General features: G+C 45.3%; 1 protein-coding gene across 1 annotated transcript; it reads left to right on the top strand.

Annotated features, from left to right (window-relative positions):
* The first annotated feature begins 1,415 nt into the window (after nucleotides 1-1,415).
* On the top strand, nucleotides 1,416-19,577 carry LOC104672160 (cytochrome c oxidase subunit 5A, mitochondrial). The gene is made up of 5 exons (XM_010375885.2): nucleotides 1,416-1,669; nucleotides 10,191-10,307; nucleotides 13,200-13,321; nucleotides 16,615-16,737; nucleotides 19,411-19,577. The coding sequence occupies exons 1-4, from the start codon at nucleotides 1,570-1,572 to the stop codon at nucleotides 16,726-16,728; spliced, it is 453 nt and encodes a 150-aa protein (XP_010374187.1). The 5' UTR covers nucleotides 1,416-1,569; the 3' UTR covers nucleotides 16,729-16,737; nucleotides 19,411-19,577.
* The last annotated feature ends 7,929 nt before the right edge of the window (nucleotides 19,578-27,506 follow it).

The following is a 27,506-nucleotide window of genomic DNA, read 5'->3' as shown; positions in this document are numbered from 1 at the left end:
CATCGTTGATTCAGGAGCCCTCCTGTAGGAGATGGGGCAGAAACATTCAGGTGAGAGTCCTCGGAACTGAGGATGTGGCGAGAATATCCTTGACTGCCAGCAGCAACCTAATTTCTGAGTCTCTTTCCTAATCTGTGAAATGAAGTAGTTGAACTCATGTTTTATGCAAGCTGGTTTGTGATATAAGAATATGTGCACGCCGGCGCGGTGGCTCACGCCTGTAATCCCAGCACTTTGGGAGGCCGAGGCGGGCGGATCACGAGGTCAGGAGATCGAGACCATCCTGGCCAACACGGTGAAACCCCGACTCTACTAAAAATACAAAAAAATGGTGGCGGGTGCCTGTAGTCCCACCTTCTAGGGAGGCTGAGGCAGGAGAATGGCGTGAACCCAGGAGGTGGCAGAGCTTGCAGTGAGCGAAGATCGCGCCGCACCACTAATATATAATACTAATATATATTAGTACATTTATATATGTACTAATAAAGTCCCTTACATATAGGCTTTTTTTTTTTTTTTTTTTTTTTTGAAATGGAGTTTTGAGCTTGTTGCCCAGGCTGGAGTGCAATGGTGCGATCTCAACTCACTGCAACCTCCGCCTCCTGGGTTCCAGGAATTCTCCTGCCTCAGCCTCCCAAATAGCTGGGATTATAGGCATGCGCCACCACGCCCTGCTAATTTTGCATTTTTAGTGGAGACAGGTGTTTCTCCAGTTGGTCAGACTGGTCTCGAACTCCCGACCTCAGGTGATCCGCCCGCCTTGGGCTCCCAAAGTGCTAGGATTACAGGAGTGAGCAACCGCGTCCAGCAGCATTTTTCCCTCATTCGTTGTTTTATTTTATGCCACAACGAGAAGGCGGGGCTAAGCAAAGTAGGTTTTTGTTTTGTTTGGTTTTTTGGGACGGAGTTTCGCTCTTGCTGCCCAGGCTGGACTGCAATGGCACCATCTTGGCTCACCGCGACGTCCGCTTCCTGGGTTTAAGCGATTCTCCTGACTCGGCCTCCCGAGTAGCTGGGATTACAGGCATGCGTTGCGCCACCACGCCTGGCTAATTTTGTATTTTTGGTAGAGACGGGGTTCCTCCATGTTGGCCAGGCTGGTCTTGAACTCCCTACCGCAGGTGATCCGCCCGCCTCGGCCTCCCAAAGTGCTGGGATTACAGGCGTGAGCCACCGCGCCCGACCGCAGAGTAGGTATTTTTATTATAGTTTGTTGTTATTGCTATCATTCCTATTTTGAGGTGATTAAGTGCCCTCCTGGGCCTGACTCGAAAAAGTGCACGGTTGGTTGCTCCTCCCTCGCCTCCATTCGTACTTCCAGGATGGCGGCTGCAGGTCACCTGACAAGAGACAAGGCGGGACGCCGGGCTAACAGTTTGTCCTCAGCGCGCCGCCGTAGCCCGCCGGCGGCCGCACGGTGGCCCTTCCCACCCACGCGCCAGAGTCGCAGTGGGCGGGCCTACGTGCTCCGCCCGCCGTGCGCCTGTCCAGCCCACGCCAGCTCCGGAGTAACCCGCGAGCTCACACCGGCTTTTCTCTACCCTCAGCCCGCGCGTCGCCATCGCCGTCATGCTGGGCGCCGCTCTCCGCCGCTGCGCTGTGGCCGCCACCACCTGGGCCGGCCCTCGAGGCCTGCTGCACTCCGCCCGGACCCCCGGCCCCGCCGCGGGTAAGGTTCTTGCTTGCCACTCTCCGCGCCCTCGTGTCCTTGCGGTGACCTGGGCCCCCGCCGCCACTCCGGGGCGGGCTGTCGCCGGCCTAGCCCTTGCCTACAATGGTTACTGAACCCTGTGACTGCGGGCCGCCCTGGCCGCCGCTTCGAGTAGTGGAGGACCTGAGAGCGGGCCCCCGGGGCCTCCCTCCGCGCAACTTCCTAGCTCTGCCACCGCGGACAGGTCAGATGTGGACCTGCTGTGAGCGCCGAGGACGGGCCGCAGCGTTCCCCTTCGGTTCCCGGGCCATGACCCTGCCCCGGCGCCGACACTGCGGCCACCTGACCGAGAGTGGCCGCCGCCGGCCTGCAGCGCCTCGGCGAAGGTGACATTGAGCCTTCGGGCGTGCCACTCAGGGTCCGAGAACACAATATGCTTCCGTGTGGGACACAGGATTATACTTTTTAATCAGACATTTCTCGGTTAGCGTTTAGTGTGTCACCTTCAAAGCCTTTTCTGTCATTTTTAGGTACTGCTGTGCCACGTTCTCATTCTTCCACGTTTAAAATAGATCGACGTATGTGGTTGTTTCCTGATCTCCGGAAGATAGCCTGAGTTTTGATAGGGCTTATGATAAAAATATCACTCTTTTGAAAATTGAATGCCACAGACTCGGGAATACTGGGTTTTGCAAGCATAGGAACGCTTCCTGTTTTTTCCCCTTTGGAATAGAAGCCTGATTGCTGGAGTATGAGACGTGCTGCTGATTCTTATTTTCTTTCCCCTTATATGTGTGCTGGGAGATTTTGAGTCCACCACCGTAGAATAATTACAGTAATTGCACTTCGCTCTTGGTCCGTGATGATTATATAAGCAACATTTTGAAATTTAGCTCCGATGCATCCATATTATATTTTATTTTTGAACCCGCATCACTGGAAACTATGCATGCATATTTAAACATAAGAACTCAGAAAGTCATTTCAGGGTATGCCGAAGTTAATTAAAAAAAGAACTCAGCCGGGCGCGGTGGCTTATGCCTGTAATCCCAGCACTTTGGGAGGTCGAGGCGGGTGGATCACCTGAGGTCAGGAGTTCAAGACCAGCCTGGCCAACATGGAGAAACCCTGTCTCTACTAAAAATACTAAAAATTTAGCTGGGTGTGGTGGTATGCCCCTATAATCCCAGCTACTCGGGAGGCTGAGGCACAAGAATCGCTTGAACCTGAGAGGCAGAGGTGGCAGTGAGCTGAGATCGCGCCATTGCACTCCAGCCTGGGCGACAGAGCAAGACTCCATCTCAAAAAAGAAAAAAAAGAATTCAGAAACTCAAAACTAATAAGGTTGTTGCCTTGACTAAGTGTTTTAACACTTCAGAACCTAAATAATATGTTTTGCTTCATTCATTTTACACTTTATCTTTTATCCTTTGTCATAGAACCGTAAGGCTGGAGGGTACTTTATTTTTGTTTGTTTATTTTTAAAGTAGAGACGGAATGCCCCTATGTTGAACTCCTGGGCTCAGGTGATCCTCCCACCTCAGCCTCCCAAAGTTTGGGGTTATAGGCATGAGCCACTGCAGCCAACCTAGAGTGTGCTTTAGAGATCGTGGAGACCATTTTATTGTATAGAAAAGGAAACCAAAATCCATCATGGGAAACTGAATCCTTGTTTGTTTGTTTGTTTGTTTGTTTTTGGTTTGGGTTTTTTTTTTTTTTGAGATGGAGTTTCGTTCTTATTGCCCAAGCTGGAGTGCAATAGCGCGGTCTCAGCTCAAGCGATTCTCCTGCCTCAGCCTACAGAGTAGCTGGGGTTACAGGCACCTGCCACCATGCCTGGCTAATTTTTGTGTTTTTAGTAGAGAGGGGGGTTTCACCATGTTGGTCAGGCTGGTCTCGAACTCCTGACTTCAGGTGATGCGCCTGCCTCAGCCTCCCAAAGTGCTGGGATTACAGGCATGAGCCACCACACCTGGCCGAAACTGACTCCTTTTTAATGGTGGAACCATTTTTGTTTCTTATAGATAGTTATGTTTGGGCCATCCTGATGTTTGTTCAGATTTTGTGTTTTGCTAAAGTAACAATACAATTTACATTTTTGACCCAGGCACGGTGGCTCATGCCTGTAATCCCAGAACTTTGGGAGGTTGTGGTGGGTGGATCACCTGAGGTCAGGAGTTCGAGACCAGCCTGAACATGGTGAAACCCAGTCTCTACTAAAAATCCAAAAATTAGCCAGGTGTGGTTGCATGCACCTGTGGTCCCAGCTACTTGGGAGGCTAAGGCAGGAGAATTGCTTGAACCCGGGAGGCAGAGGTTGCAGTGAGCTGAGATTGCGCCACTGCACTCTAGTCTGGGCAACAGACTGAGACTCCATCTCAAAAAAAAAATTTTTTTTTAAATTAATTTTTTTTTTTTTTTCTGGAGATAGTTTCACTGTGTTGCCTAGGCTGGAGTGCAGTGGCACCATCACAGCTCACTGCAGCCTTGACCTCCTGGGACTTAAGTGATCCTCCTGCCTCTGTCTCCCAAGTCACTGGGACCACAAGGGTGCCCCACCAGTTTTATTTTTCATATTTTTCATAGAAACAGTATCTCCCTATGTTGCCCAGGCTGGTCTGGGAACTCCTGGGCTCAGGAGTGCCTCTGGCTTCCCAAAGTGCTGGGATTACGTTTTTTTTGTTTTGTTTTGTTTTGAGACAGAGTCTCACTCTGTCATGCAGGCTGCAGTGCAGTTGGCACAGCTCACTGCAGCCTTGACCTCCTGGGCTCAAGTCATCCTTCCACCTCAGCCTCCCAAAGTGCTGGGATTATAAGCGAGAGCCACTGTGCCTGGCCTCAATAACTCGTTAATGTGCCCTCATTCCTAGAGTTACCACCACCAAAATGTTCATTCTTTGGGCCTGTCTGGGTTGATGATGTATTAAATGGAAAACTATCCTATTTAACTAAATTTAAACCTGAAGGATTAATGAGCCCTTTTATTTTTCTATATATATTAGCCTTTTTTGTTTTTAAATGGAGTGCTTAACTGAATGCCAAAAAGCAGTGTTAGAAATAGCTTTTGAGAATGAAGTCCTAAAAATGTCCTCATTTTTCACAGCTGCTTCTTTTTTCTCTTTGAAACTTTCAGGTTACGTAAAAGCTCTGAGTAATTGTTTTCCAAAATAATTTGCCTTACAAGCTTCAATACTAGGTGGAGATGCTGTTCTTAAGTGGTGTGGGGTGTGTGGGGCAGAGAATGCTAGTATAGTTTACCTAAAAAAAGGTTAAGCACGTGGAGGATGTGTACATAGCTAATAGAATAGATCCTGCTCTCCCCATGACTGGATTTAACAATGTAATTTAAATCGTGTGGGGAGAGTCTGTTTTAGCCCTTCAGAAAGAGATGTATGAGTTTTTAAATTTTTATTTATTTTAATTTGTTTGATATAGAGTATTGCTCTATCACTTAGGCTGGAGTAGAGTGGTGCAATCATAGCTCATTGCAGCCTTGTTGCCGTGGGCTCAAGGTATCCTCCTGCCTCAGCCTCCTGAGTAGGTGGGACCACCAAACCCTGCTAATTTTTTAAGTTTTTTGTAGAGAGTGGGGTCTCTGTTGCCCAAGCTGGTCTCTCAGTTCTGGCATCAAGCAATCCTGCCTTGGCCTCTCAAAGTTTTGGGATTACAGGCGTGAGCCACCATGCCTGGTCTGTTTTATAAAAAAGATTTTTTGTAATAGAACCAGTTTGTAATTTGGCTTCCAGAAGACATGTGATCAAATCCTTGAAGGTGGTGATCTCCTTGATTTGGAGTTGCTGTTGCTGGTCGTCTTATTCACAGTTAGGAAACAAAGAATTGCACTCATGTAGTCAAATCTATGCCCAGCAGTGAACAAAAGGAATTGAGCTTATCATGAAGCAGTGTTTTGGATAGGACAGGTAATTACCTCTGGGGAAGAAGTACATAGATCTTTTATTGGGTAAATACTTAGGAGTGGAATTACTGTTATATGGTAGGTTTGTGTTTAACTTGGTAAGAAACTGCTTAAACAGTCTTCCAAAGTGATTGTATCATTTTATACTTGCATTTTAAGTATTCAGTTAAGGCTAGCTTTAGCTTTTGAGAAAGGTAGCTCATAAATTTTTTTTTGAGACAGGGTCTCACTCTGTCACCCAGGCTACTGCCGCTGCGTCTGGCCCTAAGTTCTTGATAGTAGTGTGTTAGACAGTTGTTCTAATCTATGTTTGTGTGTGTGTATATATATATATTTATTTTTATTTATTTATTTATTTTGAGACGGAGTCTCGCTCTGTCGCCTGGGCTGGAGTGCAGTGGCGCGATCTCGGCTCACTGCAACCTCCGCCTCCCAGGCTCACGCCATTCTCCTGCCTCAACCTCCCGAGCAGCTGGGACTATAGGCGCCCGCCACTGCGCCCGGCTAATTTTTTTGTATTTTTATTAGAGACGGGGTTTCACCGTGTTTGCCAGGATGGTCTCAACCTCCTGACCTCGTGATCCACCCGCCTCGATCTCCCAAAGTGCTGGGATTACAGGCGTGAGCCACCGCGCCCGGCCTGTTTTTTTTTTTTTTTTTTTTTTTTTTTGAGACGGAATCTTGCTCTGTCGTCCAGGCTAGAGTGCAGTGGCACGATCTTGGCTCACTGCAACCTCCCTGGGTTCAAGCTGTTCTCCTCCTTCAGCCTCCCAAGTAGCTGAGACTACAGGGGTATGCCACCACACCTTGCTAATTTTTTGTATTTTACTAGAGACAAGGTTTCACCATGTTGGCCCAACTGGTCTTGAACTCCTGGCCTCAAGAGATCCGCCTGCCTCAGCCTCCCAAAGTGCTGGGATTACAGGTGTGAGCCACCGCACCTGGCTTTATTTTCTGATATATTAAATTTGAATATTAGTCTTGTGAGACTTATTCAATATCCATGTAGTTTTGATTAAATGTTCACACTTACCAGATATATTTAGGTTTGGAGATCCATTTTTGTTGTAGAAATTAAGGCCAGGCACGGTGGCTCATGCCTGTAATCCCAGCACTTTGGGAGGCCGAGGCAGGCAGATCATGAGGTCAAGAGTTCGAGACCAGGCTGACCAACATGGTGAAACCTCGTCTCTACTAAAGATACAAAAAATTATCCTGACGTGGTGGCGCACGCCTATAATCCCAGCTACTCGGGAGGCTAAGGCAGGAGAATCACTTGAACCTGGAGGTGGAGGTTGCAGTGAGCCAAAATTGTGCCATTGCACTCCAGCCTGGGCAACAGGGTGAGACTCTGTCTCAAAAAAAAAAAAAGGAAACGTGTTCACTTCTACTCCATTTATGTACATGTTCCACTTCATTCTGGGCTTGGATTATGTAGGTGATTTAGGTCTCTGGGAAGATCTTTTCTGCTTTGGTTTTTTTCCTACTCTTCCTGCTGCCCGTTACTGCATTAAAGATATGTAGGATATCACTAACATTTAAATTTCAGAGTGTTCTTAGAACAACAATGTTGAGAGGTTTCTGGGTAAAGTTTTAAAAATACATATATATATATATGTATATATATGTTAAGGCTGGGCACGGTAGCTCACGCCTGTAATTCTGTACTTTGGGAGGCCGGAGTGGTAGGATTGCTTGAGGATAGGAGTTCAAGACCAGCCTGGGCAACATATCAAGACCCCCATTTCTAAAAGTAAATAAATAAAAATACGTTAAGTCTTAAACAACTAGAAGTTACACCACACTTATCTAAAACAGATAGTAGGAAATGTGATTTGAGATAGGTTTCATTTCTTTAAGTTATGATATCTATAAATAGACAACAAAGACATTTTTAGATAAGGATTAGTTTATAGCTACCATTTGTTTTAATACTTACCGGTGCATAGTGTTAACCTACTTGTTTTCACATTTAATCTTTATAATCTGCTAAGGGGGGTAGTGTCCCCATTTTACAGATAAGGAAAATGAAACTTAAGTTAATTTTCCAGGGCCAAACAGTGAGAGCGAAGAGCCTAGAGGTATCCGAGCACTAGGCTGTGCTGCATCCAATACCCCAAGATAAAATTTTCTGCCTCCTCCTATCCCCCTACCTGTTGCAGAGGCTGTTCAGAAGGAATTCAGATTTCCAAACTCACTTCAGTGTCCATTTGACAAGAGGAAAGAAAAAATGGGGCCGGGTGCAGTGGCTCACGTCTGTAATCCCAGCATTCTGGGAGGCTGAGGTGGGCAGATCACTGGAGGTCAGGAGTTCGAGACCAGCCTGGGCAACGTGGTCAAATCCTGTCTCTACTCAAAATACAAAAATTAGCCAGGCGTGGTGGCACACACCTGTAGTCTTAGCTACTCAGAAGGCTGAGGCAGGCAGAATAACCTGAATCCAGGAGGCAGAGGTTGCAGTGAACTGAGATTGTTCCACTGCATTTCAGCCTGGGTTACAGAGAGAGACTCTCGATCTCCAAAAAAAAAAAAAAAAAGGAAATGATTTTCATACCATACTGTAAAGGATGTATTGATTGGGAGGCTCTACTAGCCTTCAGAATGCTGCAGGCAAAAAAACACATGAAAATAGTTGTGTATCCTGTTTTCTTGACAATGTTACGTTTAAAATATCATTTCTCTTTTTCTTTGAGACGGAGTCTTGCTGTGTCGCCCAGGCTGAAGTACAATGGCGTGATCTCAGCTCACCTCAACCTCTGCCTCCCGGGTTCGAGCGATTCTCCTGCCTCAGTCTCCCGCATAGCTGAGATTACAGGCGCCCATCATCACGCCCAGCTAATTTTTGTATTTTTAGTAAAGACGGGGTTTCACCATGTTGATCAGGCTGGTCACAAACTCCTGACCTCTGGTGATCTACCCGTCTCAGCCTCCCAAAGTGCTGGGATTACAGGTGTGAGCCACTGCGCCCAGCCCAAAATACCATTCCTTATAAAACAGTATTATTTTGCATTAGGTGTAGATTAGAGTGTATGTTCCCTTAGGGGATTTATCAGAATCTTTAGGGAAGGGGCTGTAGTTTGATAAAGCAATTTGTATGTGTAATTTGTCAGGATGTGTAATTTATTTTGGAATATAATAACATGGGATTTTTTTTTTGTAATGTGTCAATGAAGTATATACGTTTGTTTAAGAACTTGAATGGGGCCAGGGCTGGTGGCTCACACCTGTAATCTCAGCACTTTGGGAGGCAAGGATGGAAGGAATGCTTGAGCCCAAAGAGTTTGAGGCTGCAGTGAGCTGTGATTGCACCACTGCACTCCAGCCTGGGCAACAACAGAGCGAGAGCCTGTCTCAAAAAAAAAGAACTTGAATGGACATTAGCATTATTCTTAGTTTTTTGTTGTTGTTGCTTTTTGTGTTTTTGTTTTGTTTTGTTTGTTTCTTTTCTTTTTTTTTTTTTTTTTTTGAGGCAGAGTCTCGCTCTGTCACCAGGCTGGAGAGCAGTGGCGCGATCTCGGCTTACTGAACCTATGCCTCCCGAGTTCAAGCAATTCCCCTGCTTCAGCCTACTGAGTTGCTGGAACTGCAGGCATGTGCCACCACACCCAGCTAATGTTTGCACTTTTAATAGAGATGGGGTTTCACCATGTTGGCCAGGATGGTCTTGATCTCTTGACCTCGTGATCCGCCTGCCTCGGCCTCCCAAAGTGCTGGGATTACAGGTGTGAGCCACTGTGCCCAGCCTATTCTTAGTTTTTTGTTTGTTTGTTTGTTTTTTTGAGACAGAGTCTCGCCCTGTCGCCCAGGCTGGAGTGCAGTGATGCAATCTCGGCTCACTGCAACCTTTGCCTCCCAGGTTCACGCCATTCTCCTGCCTCAGCCTCCCGAGTAGCTGGGACTACAGGCGCCCGCCACCATGTCCGGCTGATTTTTTGTATTTTTAATAGAGACGGGATTTCACCACGTTAGCCAGGATGGTCCCAAACTCCTGACCTCAGGATCCGCCCACCTCAGCCTCCCAAAGTGCTGGGATTACAGGCGTGAGCCACCGCGCCCGGCCCTATTAGTTTTTAGAGGTGGGATGTCGCTGAGTTGCCCAGGCTGGAATGCAATAGCTATTTTCTCAGGTGCTGTCATATTGTTAGCACCCTACAACATTGAACTCCTGGGCTTGGGCAGTCTTCCTGCCTCAGCCTCTGAGTAGCTGGGACTACAGATGTGTGCCCCACTATGCCCACCTGGGACATTTTTACTTAGGAATTAATACTCTGGTTATGTGTAAAAATTCAAACAATATGGAAGTATATAAATTAGTTTTTACCTCTCACAGATAATCACTGTTAATTTAAAATCAGAGGGAACCACTGTTAATAATTTCAAGCTAGTGTTATACATTAGGGAGAAAAGTATAAACATGCCTATGTAATACTTTTTGTTCTACTCGGTTTTATTTGCTTAATTTTAAAGATATCTTTCTATATCAATGTATAAGATGTATTTCCTTTGACCTGTTGAATATTTTTTCTGCCACAACATATATAGTCGACTCAAAATTTAATGCATTAAACAAGATATATCAAGTACTGTTGTGTACATTGAAGTTATGGTTCTTTCACATTGTAGCTATCCAGTCAGTTCGCTGCTACTCTCATGGGCCACATGAGACAGATGAGGAGTTTGATGCTCGCTGGGTAACATACTTCAACAAGCCAGATATAGATGCCTGGGAATTGCGTAAAGGTAATTGGAACATAGACATATTTGTCTATTTCTGTGTGTAAATATGAACTGCTTCTGCCCCTTTATTGAGAACAACTGTTTTGAAAACATGCGTCATTTAAACTGGTTGCTCCATGCAACTTTCAGTTAGGAAAGTTTATGGCTACCTACAAAGCAGGATTTTAAGGCAGGCACTATTGACATTTTGGGCCAGATAATTCTTTGTTACAGGAGACTGTCCTTTACACTGTAGGATGTTTAGCATCACCTTTGGCCTCTACCTGCTAGAAGCCAGTACGCACACACTCATACCATGTGACCACCAAAAATGTCTCTAGACATTACCCAGTGTCTCCCGAAAACCACTGCTATAACAATAAGGTTAGGTGAGCAAAAGTAACAGTTTTGTACATTTCAAAGAATTTATACAGGCCGGGCGCGGTGGCTCACGCCTGTAATCCCAGCACTTTGGGAGGCCGAGGCAGGCGGATCACAAGGTCAGGAGATTGAGACCATCCTGGCTAACACGGTGAAACCACGTCTCTACTAAAAGTACAAAACAATTAGCCGGGCGTGGTGGCGGGCGCCTGTAGTCCCAGCTACTTGGGAGGCTGAGGCAGGAGAATGGTGTGAACCCAGGAGGCAGCGCTTGCAGTGAGCCGAAATCGTGCCACTGCACTCCAGCCTGGGCCACAGAGTGAGACTCCGTCTCAAAAAAAAAAAAAAAAGAGATTAGGCCGGGTGCGGTGGCTCAAACCTGTAATCCCAGCACTTTGGGAGGCCGAGACGGGCAGATCACGAGGTCAGGAGATCAAGACCATCCTGGCTAACATGGTGAAACCCCGTCTCTACTAAAAAGATACAAAAAACTAGCAGGGCGTGGTAGTGGGCACCTGTAGTCCCAGCTACTCGGGAGGCTGAGGCAGGAGAATGGCGTAAACCCGGGAGGCGGAGCTTGCAGTGACTGAGATCCGGCCACTGCACTCCACTGAGAGACAGAGCGAGACTCCGTCTCAAAAAAAAAAAAGAATTTACACAAAGCAGTCATTTGATTCCCTTCCCCTTTGGATGATGGTTTAGGTTTTTTATTATTTTTGCATTGTTTTGCCCTGAATAAGTATCTAAGTAAGTTAGAACTTGTCTTTCCTCAATTTGCAGATGCACACTTAACATGAGTAAATAGTATTAAGTGTAGGGTAATTTATCTCAGACCAAAAATTCAATCTCAATGACTGCATCATATTCACTGGTATCCTTTGTTTAAATATTTTAAAGTAATAAAAGCAAGAAACCTAAATGCTTTAAACTTCTCTGCAGAAATGTAATGATTCCCTTTTGCTACAACCAGTAGAATTCTTACTGAACAATCTGGAGTAGAAGTAATAAAAAGAACAATTATGTTTTCCCATTAAAAGAATCTTAAATTTTATGATGTGTCATTTTGTGCAGATCTGAAAGTAATCATGCCCAATCATTTTCTGGTTGAATGTTTATGAGTCTGTGTACTAATGTTTCTCTATAATATCTCCTTAATGTCCTCATTTAGGCTTCATTAACTCTCCTTACTCATTTATCTGCCTGTTTTTAGGCTATTTTCCAGTTGAATCTCTTTTATTTTGGTTTTTTGTTTGTTTGTTTTGTGTGAGACTGAGTTTCTCTTATTGCCCAGGCTAGAGTGCAATGGCGCGATCTCAGCTCACTACAACCTCCACCTCCCGGGTTCAAGTGATTCTCCTGCCTCAGCCTCTCGAGTAGCTGGGATTACAGGCATGCACCACCATGCCCGGCTAATTCTGTATCTTTCCGAGAGATGGGTTTCTCCACGTTGGCCAGGCTGGTCTTGAACTCCTGACCTCAGGTGATCTGCCCACCTCAGCCTCCCAAAGTGCTGGGATTATAGGTGTGAGCTACTGGGTCCAGCCTTGAATCTCTTTTAAAGCATCCAAAGCATGTTCATTGTAGTAAGAGCTAAAGATAGGAGGGCCGGGTGGGGTGACTTACGCCTGTAATCCCAGCACTTTGGGAGGCCAGCGCGGGTGGATCACGAGGTCAGGAGTTCAAGACCAGCTGGGTCAAGATGCTGAAACCCCATCTCTACTAAAAATATGAAAATTAACTGGGCATGGTGGCACCTGCCTGTAATCCCAGCTACTTGGTAGGCTGAGGCAGGATAATCGCTTGAACCCGGGTGGCAGAGGTTGCAGTGAGCTGAGGTGGAGCCACTGAACTCCATCCTGGGCGAAAGAGCAAGACTCCATCTCCAGAAAGAAAGTTAGGAGTTGAAAATGACTCTCTTGTTTGAAAAGAAACCAGCTAATTATTATGAAAATAGTGTTTGCATTTAAGAAAACTCAGGGTTTTTTATGGCCAGGAGCTGTGGCTCACACCTGTAATCGCAGCATTTTGGGAGGCCAAGGCAGGCAGATCACCTGAGGTCAGGAGTTTGAGACCAGCCTGACCAACATGGAGAAACGCCTGTTCTATTAAAAATACAAAAATTAGCTGGGGGTGGTGGCACACACCTGTAATCCCAGCTACTCAAGAGGCTGAGAAAGGAGAATCGCTTGAACCCGGGAGGCGGAGGTTGTGGTGAACTGAGATCACACCATCACACTCCAGCCTGGGCAACAAAAGCAAAACTCGGTCTCAAAGAAGGAAAAAAAACTCAGGGTTTTTTCCTTCAATCTGCGTGCTGTTGCATAGTTCTTTCTTTCCACTAATTCACTTAGGGAGATCCACTGTGATCTTACTGTCTAGAATTTGTTAAAGGTAGATTTCTCTCATTTTATAGATAAGAGAATGGAGACCCAGACAGATAAGATCATATGTCAGTGATTCAGTAAAAATGTAAATAGCTCATAGTTTAAGTGAGGCTCTTTGAGGTTGACATGGCCCTTCTTTTTAATTTTGCAGGGATAAACACACTTATTACCTATGATCTGGTTCCAGAGCCCAAAATCATTGATGCTGCTTTGCGGGCATGCAGACGGTTAAATGATTTTGCTAGTACAGTTCGTATCCTAGAGGCTGTTAAGGTCAGTGAAATAATAATGCTAAAATTGTTCTGTAAATGAGTGGGCTTTTGCTGAGGTATCAGCATATTCTGTATTTTTGAATTTGTTAAAATGCCTAAAATGAGTCTTTATATAACTAGAAGGAATGTACATTGCAGTTAAAATCTTTCTAGAGGCTGGCAGCATTTATTCAAGGCCTTACAAATTGTACATGACACACTTTTGTTCAGCAATTCCATTTAAGAATTTATCTTTTTTCTTTTCTCTCTCTTTTTTTTTCTTTTTTTTTAAGAATTTATCTTGGCCGTGTGTGGTGGTTCACACCTGTAATCCCAGTACTTTGCGAGGCCAAGGCAGGAGAATCACTTGAACCCGGGAGGCGGAGGTAGCAGTGAGGCGGAGGTAGCAGTGAGCTGAGATCGCGCCGTTGCACTCCAGCCTGGGCAACGAGAGAAACTCTGTCTCTTAAAAAAATAAGAATTTATCAAGAAACAATTAAGGGTATATAAAGATTTAACTACCAAGTGTATTCATCTTCTTGCTATTTGTCATACGAAATGTTAGGAATTCTTAAGAGGTAACTTCCCAGAACTGGTTATACTACACAACTATTGATACTGTAGAAATATGTTTGACTTTAAACATATTTGCGTCAGCTGGTCGTGGTGGCTCACGCCTGTAATCCCAGCAATTTTGGGAGACGGAGGTGGGTGGATCCCCTGAGGTCAGGAGTTCGAGACCAGCCTGACCAACATGGAGAAACCTCATCTCTACTGAAAATAAAAAATTAGCCAGGCGTGGTGGTAAATGCCTGTAATCCCAGCAACTCGGGAGGCTGAGGAAGGAGAATTGCTTGAACTCAGGAGGCAGAGGTTACAGTGAGCCGAGATGGCACCATTGCACTCCAGCCTGGGCAACAAGAGAGAAAAACTCCATCTCGGCCGGGCGCAGTGACTCATGCCTGTAATCCCAGCACTTTGGGAGGCCGAGGTGGGCAGATCACGAGGTCAGGAGATCGAGACCATCCTGACCAACATGGTGAAACCCCTTCTCTACAAAAAGAAATACAAAAAATCAGCTAGGCATGGTGGCAGGCGCCTGTAGTCCCAGCTACTCAGGAGGCTGAGGCAGGAGAATGGCATGAACCCAGGAAGCGGAGCTTGCAGAGATTGTGCCACTGCACTCCAGCCTGGGCGACAGAGCAAGACTCTTGTCTCAAAAAAAAAAAAACAAGAGAAACTCCATCTCAAAAAAACGTATATACATTATATGAAAACATAGGAAGATATGTACTAATTTTCCTCCCTCTTATTTGGTTATAATTTCTGAGTTTATTTATTTTTTTGAGATGGAGTCTTGCTCTGTTGCCCGGTCTGGAGTGTAGTGGCGCACTCTCAGATCACTGTCACGTCTGTCTCCTGGGTTCAAGTGATTCTTCTGCCTCAACCTCCCGAGTAGGTGGGATTACAGGCACCCGCCACCACGCCCAGCTAGTTTTTTTATTTTTTAATAGAGACGGGGTTTCACCAGGTTGGTCAGGCTGATTTTGAACTCCTGACCTCAGGTGATCCACCCACCTCGGCCTCCCAAAGTGCTGGGATTACAGGCGTGAGCCACACTGCCTGGCTGAGTTTTTTTGTAATAAATACATTGCATTTTAAAAAATACGATTAAGGAGCCCTAGAGTTTTTTGAAGGCAGAAGAAGAGCAACTTGGCACTTTTTTTTGTTTTTTTGAGACGGAGTTTCACTCTTGTTGCCCAGGCTGGAGTGCAATGGCATGATCTTGGCTCTCTGCAACCACCACCTACCGAGTTCAAGCGATTCTCCTGCCTCAGCCTCCCGTGTACCTGGGATTACAGACAAGTTTTACCATGCGTGGCTTATTTTGTATTTTTAAGGGACGGGGTTTCTCCATGTTGGTCAGGCTGGTCTCAAACTCCCAACCTCAGCTGATCCGCCCGCATCGGCCTCCCAAAGTGCTGGGATTACAGGCATGAGCCACCACGCACGGCTGACACTTTCTTAGTTCTTTTGACTTTTTATTCATTCCTGAGGAATCTTGTGACAGCACAGGTGTAACTATATATTACAGTGAAAAGTCTCCAGCCCTGGACATATGTATTCTCAAAGTACAGCTCTCCATGAAAAGATACTATGGTCTGTTAAAAAGAAACTCAAGGTCTGTTAACGGCGAAAGTGTGACATTACTTTATCTATAATGGGTAAGATAATTAAGGGCTCTGTAGGCTATCAATCCATTCAACACTGGTAGTTAATTCAGTTAGGGTCTCAAATTGGAGGCAAATGAAAAAACTTTTCCCGTGTTAACTTAATTATTTGTGTTGCCTGCTGGGCATGTCTAATTGCCTTCACAAAATTCTGTCATCACTATCTTCTTTTTCAGTAATTCTAGACTTTAAGATGTTTTTTCTGGATTTAGTCCAATTGCAGTTATTCTCAAGGTATCTCAAAAACTTACCTTGAACAGTACATATATAAGTTGCCCTCTTTATTTTTATTTATTTATTTATTTATTTATTTTATTTTATTTTTTATTTTTTTGAGACGAAGTCTTGCTCTGTCACCCAGGCTGGAGTGCAGTGCCACGATCTCAGCTCACTCCAACCTCTGCCTCCCTGGTTCAAGCAATCCCAAGTAGCTGGGATTACAGGGGCATGCCACCACAACCGGCAAATTTTTGTATTTTTAGTAGAGACGGGGTTTCACCATGTTGGTCAGGATGGTCTCAAACTCCTGACCTTGTGATCTGCCTGCATCAGCCTCCCAAAGTGCTGGAATTACAGGCATGAGCCACAGCACCCAGCAAGTTGCCCTATTTATTGAACAAATGTGTTAACTTAAAAGTAGATGATCTGTTTTTTTTTTTTTTTTTTTTTTTGAGACAGTCTTGTTCTGTCACCCAGCCTGGAGTGCAGTGGCGTGATCTTGACCCACTGCAACCTCTACCTCCCAGGTTCAAGCCGATTCTCCTGCCTCAGCCTCCCGAGTAGCTGAGGTTACAGGCATGTGCCACTACACCTGGCTGATTTTTGTAATTTTAGTAGAGATGGGGTTTCACCATGTTGGCCAGACTGGTCTCAAACTCCTGACCTCAAGTGGTCCACCTGCCTCAGCCTCCCAAAGTGCTGGGATTATAGGCATGAGCCACTGCACCCAGCTGATGACCTGTATTATTAATTCTGCCCTGCTTGCCTCTGCTTATGTAATTAAAAGCATTTTTTAAGTTCATTTCATGAATTAATAGACATGGCTTTTGAGAGAGTTAAATGTGAATATTCTTTTTGCCATCAGGACAAAGCAGGACCTCATAAGGAAATCTACCCCTATGTCATCCAGGAACTTAGACCAACTTTAAATGAACTGGGAATCTCCACTCCGGAGGAACTGGGCCTTGACAAAGTGTAAACCCCATGGGTAAGCGAGAAACCACTGAAGAAGGCAGGAAAACAATCCAGAGAGGTGTGGGTGGATGACATTTAAGTGTGCTGTGGTAAGACCTTTCAGTGTTCTTGTTAGGGACTACAGGATGCATGCCACCTCACCTGGCTAGTTTTTGTATTTTTTAGTAGAAACGGGGTTTCACCATGTTGGCCAGGCTGTTCTCAAACGCCTGACCTCATGATCTGCCTGCCTTGGCCTCCCAAAGTGCTGGGATTACAGGCTTGAGCCATTGTGGCTGGCATCGTTATTTTCTTATGGGTATAAAGGCAAATAAAAGCCACCTTAATTAAAGAAAAATCTTTACAAAATATTTTAGCCATAAACAGTAGCATAATACAGTGAGTTTGTGTACACATATCCAGATTTTCAGATCGTTTTATTGTTGCCACATTTGCTTTGGTGTTTTTAAAGTATTTCTGTTTAGGCTGAGCACTGTGGCTCAGGCCTGTAATCCCAGCATTTTGGGAGGCCAAGGCGGGCAGATTACAAGGTGAGGAGTTCAAGACCAGCATGGTGAAACCTTGTCTCTACTAAAAATACAAAATTTAGCCGAGTGTGGTGGCATGCGCCTTTAGTCCCAGCTACTTGGGAGGCCAAGGCAGGAGAATCGCTTGAACCCAGGAGGCAGAGGTTGCAGTGAGCCGAGACTGCGCCATTGTACTCCAGCCTGGGTGACAGAGTAAGACTATGTCTCCAAAAAAAAAAAAAGAACTTGGCTGGCAACGATGGCTCATGACTGTAAGCTCAGCATTTTGGGAGGCTAAGGTGGGAGGATTGCTTGAGTTCAGGAGTTTGAGACCGGCCTGAGCACATAGTGAGACCCTGTCTCTGTTAGTTAATTAAATACATACATACATACATACATACATACGTACATACATATATACGTACGTACATACATACAAACAAAAATACTCAGAATTCAAGGAATTTTTATATTCGGTCTTCCTGTTGAGAAACTGAACAGAAAATGCCTAAAACTTTGTAATCTACTTTTAGGATTTTTTTTTTTTTTTTGAGACAGAGTCTCACTCTGTCACCCAGGCTGGAGTGCAGTGGCATGATCGTGGCTCAGTGAACCTCCGCCTCCCAGGTTCAAACTGATTCTTGTACCTCAGCCTCCTAAGTAGCTGAGCTTACAGGCATGAGCCACCATGCCTGGCTAATTTTTGTATTTTTAGTAGAGACTGGGTTTCACCATGTTGGCCAGGCTGGTCTTGAAATCCTGACCTCAGGTGAGCCACCCACCTCAGCCTCCCAAAGTGCTGGGATTACAGGCGTGAGCCACCGTGCCCCGCTGGGATCTCGTTTTAAAGCTTGCTTTAAAGAGTGGTATTTTTGTTTGTTTTTATTTAATTAATTTATTTATTTTTAATTTTGTTATAGAGACAGGGTCTCACTATGTTGCCCAGGCTGTTCTCAAACTCCTGGGCTCAAGTGATCCCTCCACCTTGGCCTTCCAAATTATTTGAGTTTCAGGTGTGAGCCAAAAGCAATGGTCTTTTTGTTTTATCTTTGTCCACCCCCTCACCAGCACAGCCTCCCTGAAGTAGCTCATCTTTATAATATATGCAATGATTTTGACTTCTATGAGTACTTAGAGAAAACTAGTTGTTCAGAATGGAAATTTTCCTAGTTATACTTTTGAAGCTCTTGCTTGTTTGTTTTGTTGTTGTTTTGAGACGGAGTCTCACTCTGTCATCCAGGCTGGAGTGCAGTGGCATGACCTCTGCTCACTGCAACCTCTGCCTCTCAGGTTCAAACAATTCTCATGCCTCAGCCTCCCTAGTAGCTGGGATTACAAGTGCCCACCGCCATGCCCGGTTCATTTTTGTATTTTTAGTAGAGACCGGGTTTCGCCATGTTGGCCAGTCTGGTCTCGAACTCCTGACTTCAGGTGATCCGCCCGCCTCAGCGTCCCAAAGTGCTGGGATTATAGGTGTGAGCCACCGTGTCTGGCCCTGTTCATATTCTATAATGGACTCCTAAAAGTTTGTTTTAGTTTTCATTTCATCAAGTAGTATTCCGAGGGGTCTAGGAGATCTTTTTTATGTAAGATATATTCTAGCTATACTGACTTTTTCTTTTTCTTTTTTTTTTTCTTTTTTTTGGAGACAGAGTCTTGCTCTGTTGTCCATGCTAGAGTGCAATGAAGCGATCTTGGCCCATTGCAACCTCCGCCTCCCGGTTGAAGCGATTCTTGTGCCTTAGCCTCCTGAGTAGCTGGGACCACAGGTGTGGGCCACTACACCAGGCTAATTTTTTGTATTTTAGTGGAGACGGGGTTTCACCGTGTTGCCTAGAGTGGTCTCGAACTGCTAAGCTCAGGCAATCCACTCGCCTCAGCTTCCCAAAGTGCTAGCATTACAGGCGTGAGCCACTGTGTCTGGCCCAAAAAAATATATTTTTAAAAAATGGCAACTACTGAGCACTTTTCTGATTGGGAAGGAAGTACCAATGGTATAAACAACAAAAAATCCACAAAGCTAGTCCCTTGTGGGTTGACAGTAGGCAGGATTAAGTAAGAGCAGTAAAGGGTACAGAGAGACAGTGATTTCCCTGGTTGTAGCGCTAATGGTTATTTTTAAAAGATTTCTACCTTTTCTTTATTCTTTCCTGGCTAATTCTTTGTGTTTTCTCTTACAGATGGGCTTCCCCATGGATTTATTGACATTGCTACTTGAGTGTGAACAGTTTCCTGGAAATACTGATGATAACATATTACCTTATTTGAACAAGTTTTCCTTTATTGAGTACCAAGCCATGTAATGGCAACTTGGACTTTAATAAAAGGGAAATGAGTTTGACCTGAATTAGGTATTTGTTTCAAGTGTTTTCATTAATAAGCAGAAAATTAAGTGCTGTATTGGTATAATGGTTTTGTTGCCCTCTCACATGCTGAGAGAACTGTGTTAATTCTCTGGAAATCATCTGACATGAAAATCAGCTTCATTAATATGTTTGGGTGTCCTAGCTGGTAAAGTAGCTGAAAGCTAGAAGTCGTTTATATAGGTTTTCTTGTTGACACCCTAGGCTTAGGGGACTGGTTGTCTGTGGGGATAGATCAAATTGTGTACCTTTCCAAAACAGGTTTTAATGGTGTTTAAAAGTGGTCACTGAGATAGTCTTGAGGATGTGCTATGCAGTAGCCAAGCCCTCTTATGGTGTGTTGCTCTCTTAGTGCTCCTTTCCTTCCCTGCCTGTTCTTCCCTTGCAGTGGTATATTAGCCTTGGACATTAAAACATTTGCTTTGTAAATTTGGAGGCATTCTGATTAAACAGCTGAGTAAAACAAATCCTGTTTGTGTTATAAGCACCATAATACTAGAACCAGCTGCTGGATAAAGAGGTTCTAGATCTGGGTCACTTCCAGTATAGCCAGTCCAGACTGCAGTGTCAGGGAAATCAGATTAATATTAGCTTGAAATTCAGATGTCTGTCCAGGCGTGGCGGCTCATGCTTGTAATCCCAGCACTTTGGGAGGCCCAGGCAGGCGGATCATGAGGTCAGGATATGGAGACCATCCTGGCTAACACGGTGAAACCCCGTCTCTAGTAAAAATACAAAAAATTAGCTGGGCGTGGTGGCAGGTGCCTGTAGTCCCAGCTACTGGGGAGGCTGAGGCAGGAGAATGGCATGAACCTGGGAGGCGGAGCTTGCACTGAGCCAAGATCGCACCACTGCACTCCAGCCTGGGTGACAGAGCAAGACTCCGTCTCAAGAAAAAAAAAAAAAAGATAATCTTCTCTCCTAGAGCCATGTAAGGGATTGTTATTAAAATCAGTTTTGGTGAAGTTCTAATACTAGTGAGACCTTTTATAAAACCCCCCTGCCCAGTTTTTAAGAAGTAGAAATGTGAAATAAACTAAAATGGCACGTATGTTTAATGTATAGTTGGTAGGCTGTGGTTCTTAGGTTTGGTCCCACTGTGGGCCAGCGCTTTCCTCCTTACTGCAAAATGAGTAAAAATGGTCTCTGTTCCTCATGTCATGGGAGGAGCAGAGGAAGGAACATAGGTTCACAGTTAATCTATGAGGGTGAGATAAATGCTGTGATGGTCTTCATGTTACAAAAATTTATCGAACACCTACTGTATAACAAACATGCCAGGCACTGAAGGTAAAGCAGTGAACAGGAGAGACAGTGAATATTGGAACCTGGAGACACTGGAGGTAGGGATAAAACTTAGGCACAGTGTAGTTATAACTTAATGGGGATTTTGAATTAGGGTAGTAGCCATAGGAATGGAAAGGGATGAATTTTGAGAATCACATTATTGAGGTGTGTTGATAACTAATTTGATGAGGGGAAATGAGAACTCTGGGAAGGCCATCTTGAGATTTGAGTGGTGGTGCCATTCATACAGGAGTCAGCAAAAGGAGGAGCTTGATGCAGAGTGGAGAAATTGCTGCATTTGATTCTGGATCTGTTCAATTTCAGGCATCAATGGGCAAGTTACGCCAAGAGCTCTGAAAAGAGACTGAGACTAGAGAAAAGAATTTAAGATTTGAAACAGCAAAAATTAAGACTTCCATGGAGGCTGTTTGGAGGCAGATGTGAACTAGGTTGAAGGCTGAAATTGTGGGAGCGGGTACATTTAGAGTGAAAGAAGAGAGCAACGTTAGTAAGGTATAACTTATATGCAGCCAAGTATGCAATTTTTTTTTTTTTTTTTTTTGAGACGGAGTCTCGCTCTGTCGCCCAGGCTGGAGTGCAGTGGCGTGATCTCGGCTCACTACAAGCTCCGCCTCCCAGGTTCACGCCATTTTCCTGCCTCAGCCTCCCAAGTAGCTAGGACTATAGGCGCCAGCCACCACGCCCAGCTAATTTTTTGTATTTTTAGTAGAGACGGGGTTTCACCATCTTAGCCAGGATGGTCTCGATCTCCTGACCTCATGATCCGCCCGCCTCAGCCTCCCAAAATGCTGGGATTACAGGCGTGAGCCACCGCACCTGGTGTAAATCTTAAAGTATGTAGCTTGAGATTTTACATGTGTATACCTGTGAAATGCTGAATGGAGGACCCTTAAGAGCCATTTTTATGAGGATTAAATGACACTAAGTGAAGCTAGTAAGCAAATACCGATGCTCAACAATTTTTTTTTTTTTTAAAGACAGAGTGTCACTCTGTTGCCCAGGTTGGAGTGCAGTGGCACGATTTCGGCTCACTACAACGTCCCCCTCCTGGGTTCAAGCGATTCTTGTGCCTCAGCCTCCCAAGTAGCTGGGATTACAGGCATGCACCACCATGCACTGCTAATTTTTGTAATTTTAGTAGAGATGGGATTTCGCCATGTTGGCCAGGCTGGTCTCGAACTCCTGACCTCAGGTGATCCACCTGCCTCGGCTTCCCAAAGTGTTGGGATTACAGGTGTGAGCCATCGCACCTGGCCAGACGCTCAAGAAATTTTAATTTATTGGCCATGTTTTTGTGGGCAGTTGAGGCCAAATTGCAGGAGGTGAAGGAATGATCTTAGGCAATGAGGGTGATTTGAAAGATGGTGAGGGTTGAGGCATTGGCCTTTCTTTTACAAGCAGAAGATTTAGTATGTAGCTGGATAGAACTAGTAGATGGAAAGTGTTCTTGTTGCCTTTGCCTTTTTTAAAAATGTGTTTTTGTTTCGTTTTAAGATGGTCTTGGTCTGACACAGACTGGAGTGCAGTGATGCGATCATGGCTTAATGTAGCCTCGACTTCCTGGGCTCCAACAAGCCTTCCATCTTAGCCTCCAGAGTAGCTGGGGACCACAGGCGTGCACCACCACACCCAGCTGATTTTTGTGGTTCTGATCTCATGTTGCCCAGGCTGGCGTCAAATTCCTGAGTACAAGCTCTCTGCCTGCCTTGGCTTCCCATAGTGCTAGGATTATACAGGTGTGAGCCACCACAGCCGGCCTCCTTTGTATCTTAGGTAAGGTTGAGATTTCAACGTTTTGTTTTACCTGATTCACTCATCTATACCCTTAGAAAGAAACAGGTACTCTGGTAAGGTTTTTTTTTTTTCTTTTTTGAGACGGAGTCTTGCTCTGGCGCCCAGGCTGGAGTGCAGTGGCACAATCTTGGCTCACTGCAACCTCTGCCTCCCAGGTTCAAGTGATTCTCCTGCCTCACCCTCCCGAGTAGCTGGGATTACGGGCACGTGCCACCATGCCTGGCTAATTTATTATAGCTTTGGTAGAGACGGGGTTTCACCATGTTGGCTGGACTGGTCTTGAACTCCTAGCCTCAAGTGATACGCCCACCTCACCCTCCAAAGTGCTGGGATTACAAGCGTGAGCTACTTTGCCTGGCCTGCTCTAGGAATTTTTACTTTTTTGTGTGTGTTTGTTTTTGTTTTTGAGACGGAGTCTCGCTCTGTCGCCCAGGCTGGAGTACGGTGGTGCGATATCAGCTCACTACAACCTCCACCTCCTGGGCTCAAGCAGTCCTCCTATCTCAGCCTCTGAGGAGCTGGTACTACAGATGCATGCTACCACGCCCAGCTAATTTTTGTTATTTTTTTGTAAACCATGTTGCCCAGGCTGGTACGGATTTTTTTTGTTTGGTTGGTTTTTTGTTTTGTTTTTTTTTTTTTTGAGACAGAGTTTCGCTCTGTTGCCCAGGCTAGAGTGCAGTGGCGCGATCTCGGCTCACTGTAAGCACCACCTCCTGGGTTCACACCATTCTCCTGCCTCACCCTCCCGAGTAGCTGGGACTACAGGCGCCTGCCACCTGGTGTATTTTTAAATGGTTGAAAAATCAATGAAAAGTATTTTGGCCAGGCTCAGTGGCTCAAGCCTGTAATCCCAGCACTTTGGGAGGCCAAGACGGGCGGATCACGAGGTCAGGAGATCGAGACCATCCTGGCTAACACTGTGAAACCCCGTCTCTACTAAAAAATACAAAAAACTAGCCAGGCGAGGTGGCGGGCGCCTGTAGTCCCAGCTACTCGGGAGGCTGAGGCAGGAGAATGGCGTAAACCCAGGAGGCGGAGCTTGCAGTGAGCTGAGATCCGGCCACTGCACTCCAGCCCGGGCGACAGAGCGAGACTCCGTCTCAAAAAAAAAAAAAAAAAATTCAGAATATGATGTCCGTAAATAAGGTTTTATTGGAACACAGTCACACTCCCTATTCATTTACATATTATCTGTGGCTTCTTTTTTTTTTTTGCTTTTTAGTAAATTATGGTAAGATCATACATAAAATTTGCCATCTTGATGAATTTTTAGTTTATAGTTCAGTGGCATTAGGTACATTCACATTGTGCCTTATGCATGGCTGCTTTTGCATTAAAATGACATAGTGTAGTTGGACCAGTGAGTACTTACTATTTGCCTGTTTACAGAAAGTTTGCCCACCCTTAATCTAAAATAATAGAAATAATTTTCACAAAAAGCAAACTTAAAAAAATCACAAGGCATGTTACTAGGAGGCAAAAGTGTCTAGATAAATTCAATCTACTGGTGAGTTTGGCTCATCAGACTTTCTTCACACACATACCCATCAGGCAAATTGAATCAACTCCTTTGCTGTGCTGGAGAAAGTAGGTACATCTTGGCCAGGCACGGTGGCTCATGCCTGTAATCCCAGCACTTTTGGAGGCTGAGGCAAGTGGATCACCTGAGGTCTGAGGTTTGAGACCAGCCGGCCAACACGGTGAAACGCCATCTCTACTAAAAATACAAAAAATTAGCTGGGTGTGGTGGTGAGCACCTATAATCCCAGCTACTTGGGAGGCTAAGGCAGGAGAATCGCTTGAACCTGGGAGGCAGAGGTTGCAGTGAGCCGAGATCATGCCATTGCACTCCAGCCTGGGTAACGAGTGAAACTCCATCTCAAAAAAAAAAAAAAAGGTAGATACATCTAGTAGGTGGATCGTAGCTCTACCTAAAGAAGCAGATGGGCCAGGTGCAGTGGCTCACGCCTATAATCCCAGCACTTCGGGAGGCTGCGGCAGGTGGATCATGAGATCAGGAGTTCAAGACCAGCCTGCCCAACATGGTGAAACCCCATCTCTACAAAAATACAAAATTAGCTGGGCGTGGTGATGCACGCCTGTAGTCCCAGCCACTCGGGAGGCTGAGGCAGGAGAACTGTTTGAACCTGGGAGGCAGAGGTTGCAGTGAGCCAAGATTGTGTGACTGCACTCTAGCCTGGCGACAGAGCGAGACTCTGTCTCAAACAAAGAAGTAGATGGTAAATATGAGGATCCTTCCACAGCTTGACTTGGATGGACAGGGCTTCTACCCTAACAGGATGGGTTCTCTAGTCTTTTTCTTTCCTACACTTTGTTTTAGTAAATTTCAAAGCAATTAATAGTTTGTCACATTTGTTTATGTGTTATATATCTACAGATGTTACTTCACCCCTGAATACTTCAGCAAAAATCTGAGAAAAAGGACTTTTGCCTCCTTCATAAACACAATTCCATTCTATTCTAAGAAGTTTAGCATCAGGCTGGGCACAGTGGGTCACGCCTATAACCCCAGCACTTTGGGAGGCCGAGGCGGGTGGATCATTTGAGGTCGGGAGTTCGAGACCAGGCTGACCAACATGGAGACACCCCTTCTCTACCAAAACTACAGAAATTAGCTGGGCGTGGTGGCTTATGCCTGTAATGCCAGCTACTCGGGAGGCTGAGGCAGGAGAATTGCTTGAACCCGGAAGGCGGAGGTTGCAGTGAGCCAAGATCGTGCCATTGCACTCCAGCCTGGGCAACGAGTGAAACTCCATCTCACAAAAAAAAATAATAAGTTTAGCTTCAAATACATACAGTCCTCATTTCTGAAGAGTCCAGGCCAGTTGTAGAATGTCCTGTAATCTGCCTGTGTCTGTTTCCTAATTATTCAAATCCAGCTAAACATTTTTGGCAAAAATACTATGTGAAATTCCAATTGTATCCCCTCAGGAGGGACATGACATCAGTTTGTCCCCATGTCTTTTTATTACATACACCTACCAGCTGATGGAAGGCAGCATAACGTAGCAGTAAGATGAGAAAATGGGGTTTGGATTCAGACTTGTGTTCAAATCCTAGTCTACTGTATAACAGCCATATGACTGTATAAGTTGCCCACCTTTCCTGTCCTTTGATTTCCTTATCTAAAAATGGGAGCCACCTCACAGGGATATAACAAGAATGAAAGGGAGCAGATTATGTCCTATTTGTTATAATCATTTTTTTGGTCGTGCTTGGGAAAATGGCTTAAGCCTAGTCATTCTCTCCTAAGCTTTGTTAACTATCACTTCAATTTTTCCTGGCTGTTTGTTTAATTGGATGCTAGAGAGCTTGTCCTTAGCAGCACAGTCTATTAGTCTATAGTCACATTTTGCAGTAGTATTGTTTAGTTTGCCATTTTCCTGCATTGGAGAAGTTTAGTTGAACGCCAAGTGAGATGACTGTGCTGGGCTTGGCCTTTGTCTTAAACGGGTTTAGTGTTTAGTGTTTAGTAGGTGTTTAGTGTGTTGCTGTAAAGGGATACCTGAGGCTAGGTAATTTATAAAGGGGCCAGGCACAGTAGCTCATGCCTGTAATCCCAGTGCCTTGGGAGGCCAAGGCAGGAGGATTACTTGAGGCCAGGAGTTCGAGACCAGGCTGGCCCACATAGTGAGATCTCCATCTCTAAAAAAAAATTTAAAAACTAACCAGGTACAGTGGTATGTACCTATAGTCCTAGCTACTCAGAAAGGTGAGATGGGATGATTGCTTGGGCCCAGGAGTTCAAGGATTCAGTAAGCTATGATCACAGCACTGCACTCCAGCTTGGGCAACAGGGCAAGACCCCATATCTTAACAAAAAAAGTTTATTAGGCCAGGCGCAGTGTCTCATGCCTGTAATCCCAACACTGGGAGGCTGAGGTGGGTGGATCACCTGAGGTCAGGAGTTTGAGACCAGCCTGACCAACATGGAGAAACCCCATTTCTACTAAAAATACAAAATTAGCCGGGCATGGTGGTGCATGCCTGTAATCCCAGCTACTCGGGAGGCTGAGCCAGGAGAATTGCCTGAACCGAGGAAGTGGAGGTTGGGGTGAGCCGAGATCCTGCCATTGCACTCCAGCCTGGGCAACAGGAGTGAAACTTGGTCTTAAAAAAAAAAAAAAAAAGTTTATTAACTCACAGTTCTTTTGTTTATACAAGAAGCATGGAACTGGCAGGAACTGGCATCTACTTAGCTTCTGGTGAGGGCCTCAGGCTGCTTCCACTCATGGCTGAAGGCAGAGGGGAGCAGACTTAAGCAGAAATCACTTGGTGAGAGAGGAAGCAAGAGGAAGGGGAGATACCAGTCTCTTTAATATCCAGCTCTCTTGAGATGATGGGGCCACTTTTTCTGGCCAGTTTATCCTGACCTATTCTGAATCCACCAAGGCCCTGAATCTCAGCTCCATCTCCTCCTCTGCCTCCTCCTGTACCCCACAGACAAAGTGTTCATTCCTTTCTGAAGAACAGGCTGAGACCTTTCTGAGACCTGCTCTTTCTGGAGCCTCTGATGTTCCCTGTATGCGTCTCCACATGCCTCCTTCCTGGCTCTTTTCCCTATTGAGGAATCAGCTTCAATGTCACCTCCAAGTGTGATCTTCACTGATGACACAGCTCAGCACAGACCTGCCTGCTTCTCATCTATCTCAAGTAATTAACCAACCTACACCACGTGGCTGAATTCCCTCTCTCTGCGTGTGTGTGTGTGTGGTCATACCATCTTAAGTGACATTAATACCTAGTTATATATCTATACAGATAATATATATTTACACACAAATATG

This window comes from Rhinopithecus roxellana, chromosome 5 (genome assembly GCF_007565055.1).
Source record: "Rhinopithecus roxellana isolate Shanxi Qingling chromosome 5, ASM756505v1, whole genome shotgun sequence".
Lineage (NCBI taxonomy): Eukaryota > Metazoa > Chordata > Mammalia > Primates > Cercopithecidae > Rhinopithecus > Rhinopithecus roxellana.
This window is presented reverse-complemented; position numbering and strand designations above follow the sequence as displayed.

Bases quoted from the DNA above. Each gene is read 5' to 3' on its own strand.
- LOC104672160 (XM_010375885.2), top strand. From the start codon at position 1,570: ATGCTGGGCGCCGCTCTCCGCCGCTGCGCTGTGGCCGCCACCACCTGG. The intron at 10,308-13,199 runs GTAATTGGAACA...TTAATTTTGCAG, and splicing joins TGCCTGGGAATTGCGTAAAG to GGATAAACACACTTATTACC. The intron at 13,322-16,614 runs GTCAGTGAAATA...TTTTGCCATCAG, and splicing joins GTATCCTAGAGGCTGTTAAG to GACAAAGCAGGACCTCATAA.